Consider the following 17,073-nt stretch of genomic DNA (forward strand, 5'->3'; position numbering starts at 1 on the left):
ACTAAGAAGCTTCTACATATTAGTGCATTAAGGCACAGATTCACACAAACAGGATTACAGAAAAAGCCAATTACAGGTAATCAATCTCCCTACATCTATATATATGTGCATAATAGTCCAAGGGAGATTTTGCACTCCACATATGGGGTCAAGAAGATTCTATCACTCTGCTCTGCTAGCTCACATAAAAACCAGCAAGGCTCTTAAAGAGGAAGAGCTCTTCTTAGTTAAACTGAAATGTTCCACAGGGAAAGTTGCTGCCTGCTACAGCACATCGATAAAGTGATTACAGAAATCTGACCACAGCTAAACAAATGTTACTGAAACCATTACCTGCTGACACTGCTGGAACTGAGTAGTGTACTGGCAAGGTGCTGGAAATAAAACATAAGATCATTATCATCCAAAAATGTGCATGCTGTTCCTTAACAGCTCTTAAGCCTGTAGAGTACCTCCCACGTTTAAAAGCCTTGAGCCTGAGATCACACAGGCGCTCTCTGCACTAACATGTATCTGGTCACACACATCTAGACTTCAGAACCACCGCTCTCATAAGGGTGACAACTTGTGCTACTGACAGGCTGAATTCCTAGATATCAGTCCTCACTGAAGCCCACACAAGATTGTGACCAGTAGCTATTAAAAATACTGAAGGAAAACACTGACATTCTCAATGAAAGAATGGGCTGATCTTTATTAAGAGTTAATATACACAGTCTATGGGCTTCCATGCAAATGGATGCAGTTGAACAAAGATCTTTATTTAACATTTCATCTCAAATTGATCTCAAGTAAACCACCTGTCAACTTGGTTTTTCCCCACTCATGTCTCTCCCTGGACACAGGATTAGAAAGCAAGAAAGTCCAGTCACTGGCATAACAGTGATTCTACCAAGACACTGGAGTGAGCACACACAGTCAAGATGGCTTGGAATGAAGAACTTGTTGCTGCTGCTCTTGAAAAGACTTGGAATCCTCCCATGGACGGGGCCCTCTGATGTTCTTCCAGTCATCAAAGTCAGAGCTTTTCAGTTTCTATAGATAAACAATAAACATAAAGCTATGTTAGGGCATGAATGCCTGGCTTTAAACAGAGTTCTTCCAAATATGCTTGTTTCCTATATTACAAATGTAACGTCATCCACTGGCTGATTAACTTTCACCCAGGACCAAATGATATTCTATAGAAGAAAAAAGTATACAGACCAGGAGAAAGAACGGAGATATATCATATTAAATGCCATCAGAAGCTATGATGACTGTAGCTGTAATTGCTCCTCTATATCTAGGGAAGAGAGATCCATTGGACAGGGCAGAAAGTGTTCTCAACTTTTTCTTTTCTTTTTAAAATCTACCCTATTTTTCAGGTCAGCCCTTTGACTGCAGGAATTTCTGGTGTTGAGGTCTAGAAAGCTGCCAAAGCACAACCAAAATTTGGCTTTTGCAGAAGGAACTACTCTTCTGGGAAGTAAGGGAGAGAAGACAATGTCTGATCATTGGTGCCCAGAGGTATTCTGCCTGTGCAGGGCAGATGGCCTCAGGGAGAGTTAGAATCAGCATGATCCCCTTCACTCCATACTACTTTCATATAAAAGAGAAGAATGCACGGCTTACCAGAATGTGCTTCCTAATTCCAGAAGCCACAAATGGGAGATGGGGCTATAGCCATGTTCCCAACCCACCTACCTATGTCCCCCTTTGGGGTGAGGAATACACTGGGGGCCATGTCTATATGGCATGTTAGTTCACACTGAGGGGTGTGCACTAGCGTGTTGTGCACTAACCGGCCCATGTGGACCCTGCTGGCATGCACTAAAAGCTTCTTAGTGTGTGTTAATGTAGTACTGTTTGAAATGGGACTATATGAACATGCACTAGGAAACTTTTAGGGCATGCTAGCAGGGTCCACGTGGGCCAGTCAGTGCGCAACACACTAGTACAGACTAATGCATTGTGGAGACAGGCCCGGGGCGTCTTAAGTGGCCAAAGAGCCTAGCACTTAAACAATGTCTAGATTTCCCACACAGGTGTTCTGGGGACCAGACAGGATCTTTCCCCACCCTCCTCTAGTACACCTGTTCAAGGGCATCCACAATTGGACTCTTCATGCATTTCTGTGACTGGGTAAAAAAAGGAACACCCTCCTGCCCTCCCCTGCCATGTACTGCTGCTGCAGAAGGCAAAGGGATGCTGTGAGTCCCCTAGGAGTATGGCTGTAGCAATGCACAAGACAGCATTTTGGCACAGGGTATTGCAGTTCTCGCCATAGAGAAGCTAGAGAACCTTTGCAGACTATTTTTTAAAGCCTCTCCAGTTCCCATGTCAAAGAACTACAACAGTAAAAGACAGAAGCCAAGAGAGTTTCTGCATCCAGTGCATTTTAGTGCAAAGTTTAATTTCAACGCAGTTACTGAAAACAAGCTGGAAGCAAACTCTGCTGACTCTTCCTTTAGTTTAATGCACACAGATAGTGGAGAAGTAGCTGCTTATCCCATGTCTTCTCTTTGACTATCTACTTTAGTTTCAGTTACTGCCCCTGCTCTCCACCTCCCATTCTCCCCACTTTATCCTTGAGATAGCACATTCTGAACCAAGTCCCACACTGGTATAAGCAGGTGCCTCTCCCACTGAAGACAATGCGAGTTCTGCTTGTTTACACCAGGCCAAAATTTGACCCACCTCTTCACAGTGCAGCTAGTTGAGAAACGGAAGTCCCATTTCCCACAAGGCATAGACTCTCTGTATTCAGTAAATTCCTAAACATGGAGCTTCACATCTGCTAACAGCAGATATGTGAGGGAGTTTGCAACATCATCCCAAAGGTTCACACTGCATTCCAAGTGTTACCGAAGTAGAGAAGATTGTATGTTATCAATGATTAAGGGTAAGATTTTGTGTTGGTTATTTTTAGTAAAAATCATGGACTGGTCACAGGCAATAAACAAAAATTCACGGAAGCCATGACCTGTCTGTGACTTTTGCTGCTGCGGCTCCATGGTTCCCCCCGACCACCATGGTGGCTGGGAGCTGTGGGGTGCCCTGTCCACCCACAGCAGCTGGGAGTTGCAGGGTGACCACACTTGCCAAAGAGAAAACAGGACACTCCAGCCGCTTGCCTGAGGCCTCCACCTCCCCCCACGCAAGGCTGTTGCCTGTTGCTGGACCCATCCCCCTCATCAGGATCGGGGCCTCACTGCAATAGGCACTTTACAAATACACCAGAAGACACCACCCTTGCCCTACAGAGCTTGCATTCTAATTTGCCTACTGTCAATAGGGATGACAAATAATGAGGAACTTGAATAAGGGTCACAAAAAAATTTGGCAGCTGTAACAGGACAGGCCTGCTGTTACTGGTTCATGTTATGTAAAACCTTCATGACACTTCTATAACTGGAAGAAATCTCAATGAGATTAGTCAGATTTCAAATAAATTAAGCAAGATCGCACAGAAAACACTTGTGCACGCGTATACATTCACCAGACTTTTGATATGAGGTAGCAGCAGCTAAATTTTTCATACAGTGGAATGAGTTAGCATAAGTACTTCCTGAAAACTGTCCCTGCTACTTTATTCAAATTGTGATTAGCCAGCCTTTCATTTCCAGTGGAAGAAATCTAAACTGACTGGGGAGGAGGAGAAGAGGGAGTTTAGGGAAGGTGCCCTATTATCCCATGCATCAGCAGCCATCACTCTGATTACAAGAGACAGAATTTAACACCTGACTCAAATGGAAGATTCAAAGAAAATACACTGCAAAGAACCTTGTGCTTTACAAAGGGAAAGCATTCTGACTTTATAAAACACATATACAGTGCACCTGTACACAATGCATGCTCTAGAAATGTTCAGAGATTTTCAATAAGCAGTTACTGAAAGTGAAATATATACAGTGAAACTTACAGTATCTGAAGAGACTGCCTAAGGGACCAACACAAGCAGAATACCTAATAGAGGATAGTCTTTAACTAAAGGTCATACTCAATTGTATTGGAAACCTTAGGAAGGCTTTGAAGGGGTCACTCTCAAGAAAAAGGGTTGCCAACAGCACAGGGTGTTTCAAATATATACAGAATCTAAGGAAATGAAAACAAGAAAATATTTTGGCAGTGTTTATTCCAAATTTAGCAGTATCAGGGTTCCTGAAAAAGACATTATGAATTACATAATGAAGGACTTAACATCCAAGGGACGGGTATAGTCAGTGTAAATAAGTAGATTAAACTATACAATTGATGAGGTCTACTGAGTTTATACTTGTCAGATAAAATTGAGTTACAAATCTAATCAATGCACAGGGAAATCGTACATTTGTTTGCTCAGGTGTTACATTCATGAAGATCATTAATAGTTTGTGACATTCACAACAAAGATTTCATTTGATGCCTCACTGCAAATCTAGGGAGAGTAGCTTCCTAAGAACACATGGCAGAATCTGCAACCATTATTAAGGCTGCGATTTAGTGATGGAGGTCACGGAATCCATGACTTCCAAAGACATGTGTGACTTCAGACAGTGCAGCTGGGAGTACCACCACAGCTCCCAGCCACCACAGGTGGCAGGGGGGACCCGCTGCTTCTGGCTACCGTGGGTGGCAAGAGGACCCCCTGTTGCTCCCCGCCCTCATGGATTGCAGGGTGGAACCCAGTGGCAGAGGGAATCCCCGCTGTTTCCATGGACCGCGGGCAGCAGCGGGGATCCACGGAGCTCCCGGCTGCCGCAGGTAGCAAGAGGGACCCCAGCTGCTCCCAGCAGCTGCCAGCAGCAGGGGGGATTCCCTCAGTCTAGAATGGACATGCATCAGTCTATTATCAGTCTAGAAGGGACATGTGTCCCATCAATTATTCCTTCAGAACAGCCAGGCTATAAAATTTCCCAAATCTGATCATGTCATAAAAGTTTTAAAAAGGGGTCCTTTTTTATTCAGGTAAAAGGTAAGAAGGAACATCAGCTATGAAAATGGACCTGCGTAGCAGGGTGCTGCTGCAAAAGTACCTAATTAGTCCCTGCTCAGCCAGCTCCAATCAAGAGAAATAGATTGGGTCTGGTGTAACAGGCATGATGCCTGGCCTGGGGATTGGCTCCACCTGTGGGACTGACAGGCCAGCAGTTATAAGGGCTAGGAGCCAGTATGAAGGGGGGCTGCCAGGAGAACGGACAGTTTCCTGGCTGCAGGCTGACTGCTAGCCAAAGAGGGAACTAACCCTGTAAGCCTTGTAAATAGTTCAACACTGGTGGTGGGAGAAGTGTGTGTGTGTGTGTGTGTAAAAATAAAGCCATGGGTGCTACATAACAGGAAGCCTCTCTGAGCTTTATTGGGGCAGTCAGCGGGCCCCAGGAAGAGGGGTGGGCAGAGGACCCTGTTACAACTGGAAAAAAGTCCTGATTCTCTATGTAGTTATTTACACCTGTACTTATTTACATCTGTGCAAAGTCTGGGTACAACTCTACTAAACCAGAACTCTCCACTCACACACACAATGGTGAGAACCTTTCACGCCCACTTTGTAAATGATTGCATCAGTGCAGGGCAATAGAGAATCTGGCCTTCAACTGTTACTGTGCTATTTTTATTTTTCTTAAATAAGCCGAACAACCCTGAAGAGTTAAGTCCTCTTTCTGTCCACTGAATAGGAAGAGCACAGGCAGCAGCATTACAAGCTTCCCTCAGATTGCCACACAACCATGTTGTACCAGGACCACATCTTTGGGTGAGAGGATAGCTCAACCCCCAAGTTCACTCAGTCTTTGGCTTCTCTGCTGAGAATGCCAATTAGTGCTAGCTGTGATGTGGACACCTGTCCATTAGGACCAAGACTGAGACACCAAATTTCACAGAAGTACCACATACTGCTGGTAAACTACTTTCAGCCACTCCCAACTTGAGATCTATACAAACTGGATGTCTAGAGGTGAAAAGCTCTACTCTGCTGCCAATCCCCTGCACTATTCAATCCACTAAACAGTCAATCATTGAAGGAGATTTAACCAGATCAGATTGACATCCCTTTTGCTACTTGTCTCAAATATCCCAAAGGATACTGAAAATTAATTGTTTAAAGTTAGAACAAGGTAGTATATCAAACCGACTGATTGTTTCTAAAATGCTAAAAATGCCTCTTTAAAGTCTTTGGCTGACAACAAGCTGTAACTAGAAGAAAGCTGCAGCTCTGTGAATAGGTGATGTGGCTAAAAAAGCATTCAGCTGCTCACTACACATTTTGCTTTTATAAAACTCCTGTTAAGCAGGTTTCAGTATTAGGGATACTGGATGGTATAAGGGACAGGAAGTGGCCTAGGGAGTCATTCGCTCACTGGTTCAAATCTGGTCCAGACTGATGTTGTTTGAAAATCATTACCTTGTGAGTTTGGGTATACGTTGTCCATGGAGGGCAAGCCTCCACACCACAAAGAGCAAACTGAAGTCAATAAAAATTCATTTGGACCTGGGAGCGCTCCACACCTCTGATAACTCAGGCCAAGTTATTTCAAGTTGGCCACCAAAATCAGTGGTCATTTACAACAATTGTGACTGTAGTGTCTCTGTGCTTCACTAACTCACCTGTAAAAAGGAGACAATAAAAACTTACCTCTTCGAGGAGGGTGTTAGTAAGCTTACTTCATTAGGCTTGTGAAATTCTCAGATACTTTGGTGATGAGCACCCCAGAAATACCTATCCATAACAAATCAAAAGGGGCAATTACTGCCCATCACTATGGTAACTGGCATGTAAAATTTCAGATAAAGATGGAAAGATCACAAAGGGCAGAGTATCTTCACAGTTGAAAGGAGCAGGGAAGAGAACTGCATCAAATCAGCTCTGTACGTGTCAGAGCAACAAATTACTTCTGGGGCTATAGTGCATGTAATGAAAGACCCTATTGTAATGTATAGATGTAGGGGGAGAGAGTTAAAATGGGTGTTTAAAAACTCCACCTTATTGCACTCATGAAGCTATATTTTCGCATGAAATCTTTCACAATGCAAGCTCTTTGCTCTTTTTATTTTCCTTAGAAAAGTTTGCTGCCACATTCGTTTAGTGATTTAAGGGTTATCACTTTGTATTTAATTATTATCTGTGATTAATCCTGCTCAGACTGGAAAGCTGCATGGAGTAATTCTTTTTAACCAGAGGGTGTTTCTTTGTAGTTTTATGTTGTTAACATATAATGCAAGGTGACAAGAGCTGAAGAAGTTGCAAGGAAAGAGAATGCAAAGTCTGAAGTAAGGTTTTTATTTAATGAAGGAAAGAATGGTTGTGAGATTGGAGCACAGGATTTAGACCTGGATCTACAAAGGAACTTGGGCCGTGTGACGCTGAGCATTACAGCATTTCTAGGTTAGGCACCTAGAAATTACTGGAACAGCACTGCAATCCACAGAGCCTGAGCTAGGTGCTTATGCTCCCTATACAACGAATGAGAAGAGATGGGAAATCCACAAAAGTCAGCAGGCTAGGCAGAGAGCCGGCTCAGAGAGCCAGTGGAAGATGCTGATGGGAGATAATTAAAGAGTTATTAGAGCAGGGGGACTGGACCCCTGGGTCGCCCACCTCCCAAATGGGTGCCGTCCACCAGGTTACAAAGTCATTCTTGCGCTCTCCGGCTGAGTGTTACAGCATTGTGACTAACTATATGCAACACAGAACAGCTTCAAGAGGAGAGACTGAGGGAGCCCTATATAAGAATATGCCCCAGCTCAGTGGTTAGAGCGCTCGCCTGTTCAAATCCTTTCTTCCTCACATTCCGGGTGAGTGCTCTAACTACTGAGCTAAGAGTTATAAGGTGGGCACCACGACCGCTTCTTTCCCTGGCCTCCAGTTCTCAATGGAACCCAAGCCAGTGGGCAGCCTCTCAGCATGCTTACCAGATTGGGCCCCATGAGTGAGTTAGTGCCTATCTTCCCCTGGTTCATGGATTGTACTGGGTCTTAGATGGGAGATAGGCGACTAGGCACCTAGGGGGAAGCAGTGCTCATACCCAGAGGCACAAACTTACCTGCCAGGGAACTTTTACCCTGAAAATTTAGATACTAAGTGAGTTTAGGCACCTACAGGATTTGGTGGGACTTTTGTAGATTGTGGTGGAGCCTAAAACTGGGACTTGGGTGCCTAAGTCTAGTGAAGACACGGTAAATCAACCGCTGAGCACTCTCCCATCGACTCTGCTACTCCGCCGGAGCGAGAAGCGTAGGCGGAGTTGATGGGCGAGCAGCAGCAGTTGACCTTCTGCAGTGAAGACACTGCAGTAAGTAGCTCTAAGTACGTCGACTTCAGCTATCCTATTTTCGTAGCTGAAGTTGTATAACTTAGATTGACTTAGCTCCCCCTCCCCAGCACTCTAGACGATGGCCTCTGCATCCAAGAGATTTGGGTTCTCTACTCAGCTCTGCTGAAGACTTGTGGTGAAATCCTGATCATGCAGAAGTCCCATTGCCCTCAGTCATTAACTTCAATGGGACAGGATCTCACTCTCAGCACATGAGCTTGGATAAGTCACTTTAGGCCCAGATCCTCAAAAGTATTTAGGCTCCTAACTTCCACTGAAATCAGTGGAAATTAAGAGCCTGAATACCTTTGACAATCTGTGCCTTATTATCTCTGTGCATCAATTTCTCCATTTTTCAAATGGGGGCAGTACATCCCTCCTTCACAAGAATGTGTAAAGCTTAGTTAATATTTGTAAATTGCTCTGAGAGCCTTGGATGGATGGTAGTATGGAGATGCAAATTATTTAACAGCCAGAGTATTTATTGCACTCAGTAATCTGTGGGTTACATAGCCTTTCCATTTTTAAACTAACCCCACACTGTACTGGCCAGAGGGCCCCAGAACCCACGCACACTGCAGGATATCAGCAGAGGCAGAAGGCCATTCATGCATTGCTTCTGTATGCACAGCTAGTTAAGTGTGTATTTACTGGTTCAAAGAATTCACAAGTTCCAGTAGTAAAGCCGATAGAACATGGCCATTTACTTCTACATTATCTTCTTTCCTTAAACAAAAAAATCTGGAAAATTAAAAGCAAAATAGTATTAACATTATGTTAAATCTGCAAGAACAAGCACTGAAAATTCAGTGAGTTCCAACCTTAACTAGGATACGTAATATTTTCTTTTCCTCATTCCCTTGTTTATGGAAGATTAGCATATTAAGATACAAGACCTTAGAAATGCTCAGAAAGAAAAGTAGTATTGCTCTTTGTCACTGAGGTGTGCCATAAAATTTACAACATGTGCACCAGGGCAAAGAAATTTCTTTACTTTTGAGTGCTTAATCTTGCCATCTTAATATTGTACTAAAACGTTTAGAAGTAAATCCTAGCCAGTGTTTTGCCACTTGAAAGGGCCCCCTTCCAGCAGAACCAGCAGGGCAGAAGTTTGAGAGGTGTTCTCTTTCTGCCTGGAGTCCACCTCCATGGTACTCTCTATGTAGCTATGTGCTGTGAGATTTGGGGTGGGGTCAGCCAAAGCATGAGGCTCCCCTGCTGTGCAGCTTCTCTGGTTTTTTCCCCATTCCCCATACACTGCAGGATGAGCATGGTAGGAGAATGGGGGCTAGGGACATAGTCTAATTGTATGGATGGAGTAACATCTGGAGAGCACCTCTGGTCCTACTCCTGACCTAGGTGGGGAAAGGAATACAGATTCCTCCAGCACTTTCCTCTATGGAGGTTTCCTGCAGTCAGCTGAATTTGTCAGGGTGGGCACCAGGGAGAAGACTTGCTCCTTATCTTGCTTTGACTGTAAGCTTTACAGAGATATGTTACATGGCACATGTAGCATAAAACATATTCCAGTTATGTCATATTCCCATAAAGCATTATGGGGTACAACGCCACACTGGGGTACACATACCCCTCAAATCCAGGGCAACAATAAAACTGTGAATGTGGACACGGCCAAAACTCACTAGAATAATACATTTTCAAAGTAATGCTTAAGGAGTTCACAAAAAAGAGTAAAGAATGAACATGGTAACACAACTACAAGTAAACAACCGTGAAAGACCACTCTATACCTTTGCTCAAATGATAGCTCCTGAGCTATGTGGAACTAGCGGCCCTGGTGCATTTCCTTGAGGGGCAGTCAATTAGGGGAATGCCTAGAGATTTAGCTGCGTGGCTAAATCCCCATACACTGCATTAAACATTTTCCTGCAGGATACTTTATACCAAAGACTTAGTGATTCCCCACAGGGGCACATTTTTTCCACTGTATTCTCTGGTGACTGAGATAATACACAATGCTGGCACTGAAATGTGGTAAGAACCAACCAGTCCCTGTGACACAGAGATAAAGGCACCAAGAGGAGCAGATGAACTGCAAACCATTATGGATAGCTCCATTTTGAAGAAGGGGAGAGAGGAGGTTATTTATTTCAGGCATTTGTATGATCCCGATCACAGTAACACTGTAGATGGCTTAGAACTTTTTCTCGGGGGGTTGGTATTCATTTATCTAAGGAGAGCCAATGACACTCTAAGCACTAAGGATAGAGATCAAAAGGAGTCTGACACTCAGCAAGTGAAGAAAGAGCTGGCACTTATGGAAAGTCTAGTACAAAGAGATACGTCTTATACGGTGTTATGAATGTGGCCACATTGGGGCTTAGGTGAATATCTAGCAATAGTGAATTCAAGAGGTGAGGGCCAGCTACTGAGAAATCCTGGCCCCCACAAACCTCATTTATAGGATGGTTAACTTAAATGTTCAGGACAAGCACAGGTTGGGTGGCAGGTCAGAAAGGGAGAGTGTGTGCCTTGACTTGCTGTGCCCTAGGCTAGTTAGGGCTTTATAGATAATAACCAGCATCCTGGCAGGAATGTGCAGTACAAGAACATTAAGTTCTTTCTGGCATGCCCTGCTCTTAATACATTGAGTTGCTCTCTCCATTAGTTTAAGTTCTGGGTGGTGTACCCTAGCCTAATGGAAACAAAGGCTTGGATAAGCCAACATTTTCAACAGAGAGAAGTCTTGTTGGGAGAGCAAGAACCTTCCTCCTTGTACTAAGGCTCTATTGCCAGCATTTATTTTAGGAGCCTGTGCCATAATTGCTGCCCAGCTTCACCTTCCTGTAATACTTTGACCTTTTCCTATGACCCACATCTTGAACCGCAGGTTTATGAGATTTTTGAAAGAGGAAGAGGGAAGGGAGAACAAGATAACTTATGTATATATTGTACATTCACTCATCAAATACAGTACTTAAACAAAAAAACTGTCCTAACTAAAATCCACTTGGTGTCATACCTACTGCTAGTCTTGGTATGTGAAAGACTAATAATTAGGGCTACGTTTTAGTCACGGGTAGTTTTAGAAAAAGTCATGGACAGGTCACAGGCTGTAAACAAAAATTCATGGGCCCATGACCTGTCCATGACTTTTACTAAAAGCCCCACCATGACTAAAACTTGGTCATGTGTGTGCGCACACACGTGCCAGGGGGGCGGGGGGTCCGGGACCCCCTCTGGTGCTGGGGGTGGGGCCAGACCCAAAGTCAATTCTTAAGAGATGTAAATGGCACAAACCAGCTTAGCAGAGATAATAAGTATAATATTTCTTTTCATTCACAAGACATCTTGTGTAGGAAGCAGCCTTCCCAAACCACACCCCCCAAACCTCTTGCTCAGCTGTTTGAAGACTGAGATGCCATTTAATAATTTTGCAATATTTGCCAGCAATCTCACATGAAAAGTAAACAGTTACACATTCCTCACCCAGGGATAAAATGTTGCCCCCTCCTCCATGGATGCCTGGGTCCCTCCATGCAGCAGAACTGATGCAGTTCCATTGTGCAAAGTATGGGACATGATTTGGGTGGGCCATTGGGCAGGGGATGTGAACCCATTGCATGTGGTGGAGTTCAGTCATATTTCCTCACGCAGACTTATTATCTGATCTAATAAACTATGTAAGGTGGAAGTGGATCAGTATCTGGTTTCATAGATCACAGAGTTTAAGGCCAGAAAGTACCATCACCTCATCTGACTTTCTGTATATCATAGACCATTAAGTTTCACCCAGTTATCTCTGTACTGAGCCCAGTAATTAGTTTGACTAAAGCATGTCTTCCAGAAGGGCATCCAGTATTGATTTGAGGACATCAAGAGATGGAGAATCCACCTTCTCCTTTGGATGTTTGTTCCTGTGGTTGATCACTCACACTGTTAAAAATTTATGCCTAGTTTCTAATTTGAATTTGGTCTGGCTTCAGCTTCCAGCTACTGGTTCTTGATATGCCTTTCTCTGTTAGACCAAAGAGCCCTTTAGTACCCGGTTTGTTATCCTGGATACCTTTGCTAAATTCCAACCCAGGTAATTAATTGTGTTTTGTCTTGAAAAATTCTTACTGCAACTATGCATTTGCAGTCAATTAGTTAAAAGGAAAACTGTCAACTTGAAATCTAGTCAATTAAAGGAGAGAGAGAGAGAGAGAGAGAGAGAAAGAGAAAGAGAGAGAGGATGCTAAAAGTATTTTCAGGTTCTTCACATGCTCCTGAGTCCCTCTTCCTACCATTTTTGGGGGGTTTACAATCATATTTTCCAATTTAAAAATATTTTCTCTCTTCTCTTCGGCTGTTGGAAAGACTCACACAAATAATTGGGGAAAACTAAGTAAGGCCCCAATCCTGCAAATTTATGTGCGCACTTAATTTTAGACTTTGACTTCAATGGGAGTACTCCTGTAAGTTAAGTTAAGCACAGGCTTTAAGTTAAGTGCTGTGCTGGATCCAGGCCTCAATGTAGGGACACTGAAAGTGACTGCCTACAAAGTACAAAAATCTGGAAAAAAAAAATTTCCTCAAATCTCTTTCAGGTATAGTAATCCTCAGGGTAACACATAATTTAGTAAATAAACAATTTCAAACAGAATTGTGATTAAAAGTTGACTGTGACCCTTTACATTTGCAAACCACTTTAGATCCTAGAAGATAAAAGATACTGTAGAAACAAAAATTATTATTAGAAAGAATTTTGCCACTTTAGCACTTAAAAAAAAAATACTCTAGACCTGTGTCTTAGCACAAGTTATATACTACTTTGCATTTTTTACAGTTTGTTCTACAAGACTCAAGCATGGAACTACATTCACATTAGTACCCGTTTCAGCTATGGAAAGGGCAATGATTTATTAGTTAAATGGGAGGAGCAAGGACTAGCTGGCTCTGTGAGAACACAAGTGTGTGTGAGAGGAATGCATGAGCAAAAGGGAACATGTGTAAAGAAAGTTTGCTCCTTTGGCACATCTCAAAGCACGAGATGGATGGAACCAATGATAGACCTGAGAGATTAACACTTCAGTATAGACTGTACACACAAATAGTGCCCCCCTACTGCAGTCCTTGAAATAACAGCAATACCAACTGTGCTCCTATGTGGGATAAACTGAACTTCACACAACTATTAAGCTATAGTGAAAAAAATGTCTTTACATGAAACTTGTCACTTTAAATCATGACTTGATGATATCTTAACTCACCAAATTCATATTGAGTCAGGATATAATGTTATAGTACATTGGAAATATCTTTGCCCTGCGAGCCAGGACCCAAAAGATGGTAGGGTAAGCTTTAAGCAGTATTCTCAGAATACTAAAATAATTCAACACATATATTCCGAGAAGAAGAAACAACAGAAGTCAACGGAAGGTTTTTACACATCAGACAACCAAATTTCATAAAAGGACAGCTGTCTTCAACAGCAGCTATGTAAAATAATGCTGTTAGTATAGCAAGATTGTAAAATAATGCCCTTCTCCTTTGAGTATTACATAATAATTATGCAACCTTTTAGGGCCCTTGGCATTTTACTATTACTGTCCTTTTATATTATATATAATATATATTATTATTATAAGCCTCCAAGTAGCTCTCTATATAAAATAAGATGTTCTTAAGCAGCCATATTTTGGGTAGCCTAGGAAGTAGTATAGGAAAAAGGTAGAATACAGGGTCCACAGAGGAGAAAGTTTACTGTACTAAAGGAGAGAGATGACAAAGGACTTGTCCAGTAATTTTTTTTAGTAGGAATGGAGAGGAAACAATGGATTAAATAGTCGCTCTGATACAGCCCAATCCTGAGAGGTGATATACAACCCTGCTGAGGGACTGAGCTCCTTTAACTTGCACTCTAGTGAGAATTTAGGATGCTCAGCATCTAGCAGGTTTGGGACCATAGTAAAGTTTTTATAATTACATACTTTTATATATTTGCATTTTGACAATAGAGATGGGCCCCAAACTGATCTGAATCCACCTTAATTATGAGAAATTTCAAATGCTGATGTAATCCAAATAACATGTATTGGTCCTCTCTCTATAATCAAACACACTGGAATGCAAGATCTGAATGCTGTGTTGTTTGGTAAAGGTTGGATCTGGATCTGAACTATGTGGCTTGGGGCTCATCTGCAGTTTAGATTGAAAAAAACAAAAATTAAGAATGTTTCAGTCACTTCTGCTATCGGGAATGAGCCTCACAAGAATTATCTGAACATGCATTTAAGATTTTGTTATGCCATTTTCATTTTATTAACACTGACATCTCCTACAAGAGTCAGAGCAATTATGGCCGATTAAATACTGTCCTTCAACTATGTACTTAATTGTGGTTGAAAGGAAATGCGGCACACGTACAGTTCCATTTTGAGCTTAGAGTTACGTATCATGTTAAAAGGACAGAGACTGTTCTTTTCATTGCTCTGTGGTTCTTTCACATAAATAAATCAAACCAGAGTTATAATGCATATAACGGAGCGTACAAGACCAAAGGCTCTCAAAAGGCAAATGGAACTGTCGTTAGTGGATTGTAAATTATGAATTTCAGGCTGGGATTTTCCATTCATACTCAGAGTATGAAGCTTTCTGCCCCCTAAACACTATAAAACAAGTTATTTGTAAAAAGTGTAATGCCCCAAATTTGTTTCCAGTCATCTTAATTTAACAACTTTACCATACTAGAGAGGAACAATCTGTGTCCTTATGTTAGAAAAGCAAAAAAAGAATATATTATTATTATTATGATATAGAAAATTCATGATGGATGGGATGATGTGATAGAACGGTTTTATTAGCGAGTCCAGTTACGATTAAGGATGTAAATATCGGTTTAAAAAGTTAACCAGGGTTAAATGATTAAAATTATATCAGTTAATTAACCGGTTAACCGAAGTGGCGGGGGGCTGGCACAGCAAGGGCTAGGCCCGCTTCAGCCGGCCGCCCTGGTGTGGCTGAGGTCCCACCAGACATCCCAGCGCCCCTCTGGTCGGCCGGGACTGGGGTCCCACTGGCGTGGTGTGGCTGAGGTCCCGCCGGCTGGCCCAGAGCAGCTGGGGCTGGGGCCCCTCTGGCCAGACACAGCTGGGGCTTGGGTGCCTCCCGCCAGCGCAGGACTGCAGGGGTTAACGGTTAAGGTTGGTTAACCGGTAAGCCTAATGCTTACCGGTTAACCTTTTACATCCCTAGTTTCAATCATTTGAATATTTAAGTAGGGTGCAATCAAGTTCTTGACACCCATGTGTCAGGAATTTCACCTGCAGATAATTGTAGGCAAAAAATTGTACCCCAAATTATTTGTGCCCTTTCATCCCTCTCTCCCCACTCAATAACAAAACAAAGCAAGTGCAGAAATAATGAGCAGATAATTTTATAAAACTCTACAATTACCTAAAAAACCTTTCTACACATCAGTGTAATAATTTTAAGGGACTGAGCCTGAAAAACATTTTATCTCTGGAAAAGGAGGTTCTGCAGCTTTCCTAAGGGATAAACTCATTTCCAGCCTTGAAGACTTATGAGATACTGGACATTAAACCTGTTGCTAGCTCAGGGCTCCATCTCAGAGCAGTGTAATTGTGGGAAGAAATACATTTGAGAGAAAGGAGGAAATATTTCTGTGTGATATATATATATATTTTGATGGACAAAGGGGAAAATGGCAACTGTCTGAAAACTGCACAGATGTTTGGAATATAAGTAGTAGTTATGGAGGCAGATAGATTAATGGGTAGGGTCAGCTAAGTGGTCACATGGTGCTGCCATTTCTCACAAGGATCTCATCATATGATATGTAGCATAAATGCTGACATGCACATATTCTATCCAAGTCCATTTTTAGCTTTACTTTTACAGACTAGGCTAGCCACAGAAAGTGTTAGCTTCATTTGTAGGGCTGTACTTGGCAACTGGACATCAGGGCTGTGTTTAGAAAGAAGCATTGCATGTTCAAAATCTTTTACCAAAAAAAGAAAACAAAACTTAGTTTTACTGGACAGCAGTGAATTAAAGGCAAAGAGTTAGTTTAATTTTAGTTATGGGCAGGCACACCTGACCAACAGCTAGGGTAGGCAAGACAAGGCTACAAGCCCTGAGCAACAAGCCTACAGTACCTCATATTCAGATTCCAATGATATCTTATTCTTTCTGATTCTTTCTTCCAAAGCTGGATCCATCTGTAAGGCAAATGGAGAAGACATCCAAAATGTTTATTTATAAAATATACCCAAATTTGAAAGAAAAACAATTCTCAATCTTCTTTTAAAAGAAAACTAAACGCTGAGAACAGAGATATTTCTTGCATTGCCCAGATACCATGGTGATGGGTGCAATCTATGAACCTGTATAGAACAAAGGTCAACAGATTCTAGTTCTTTCAGACTAGCAGAGGGAAAAAACTGCAGACTAGAGGGCCCCTCATTGTAAATGCCCTGCCATCAATCCCTAGATGCTTAAATCTAAAGCTTGACCACCTCATCGAATCTCAACCACAGGAAAGGGGAAAGATGTGGTCATGCTATTTAGGCTTCCCGCTGTCAGGACTTGAGGTTGTAGAAGAGGCATGTAACACATTTTGATTTACAAAGCCAACTCTCGGGCCAGGGTTGCAAATCTTTTGCTGATTTATGTGGTAGAAACCATGTGAAACTTTTTGCTTCTGCCTAATTTTGACGCCAAACCAGATAAAATTGGGTGATTTCTGCCAGTTTCACTGGAGTTTGGGTGCTTGAACAGAAAATCAAGGAGTATGAACCCAAGTAGACCACGATAACTGGGTTTTGCATAGCTCAGGCCC

General features: G+C 42.4%; 1 protein-coding gene across 2 annotated transcripts in view; it reads right to left on the reverse strand.

Annotated features, from left to right (window-relative positions):
- Nucleotides 1-674: 674 nt before the first annotated feature.
- The window catches only part of COX16 (cytochrome c oxidase assembly factor COX16), a 53,548-nt gene continuing 37,149 nt past the window's right edge, over nt 675-17,073 (reverse strand). For both annotated transcript variants that reach the window (XM_073348498.1, XM_073348497.1), the window contains 2 exons: nt 16,391-16,453; nt 675-1,035 (listed from right to left, as the gene is read on the reverse strand). In XM_073348498.1, the coding sequence (XP_073204599.1) occupies nt 919-1,035; nt 16,391-16,453 (180 nt within the window). In that variant the 3' untranslated portion in view covers nt 675-918. The remainder of the gene's footprint in view (nt 1,036-16,390; nt 16,454-17,073) is intronic.

The sequence above is a fragment of the Lepidochelys kempii genome, chromosome 6, assembly GCF_965140265.1.
Source record: "Lepidochelys kempii isolate rLepKem1 chromosome 6, rLepKem1.hap2, whole genome shotgun sequence".
NCBI lineage: Eukaryota > Metazoa > Chordata > Testudines > Cheloniidae > Lepidochelys > Lepidochelys kempii.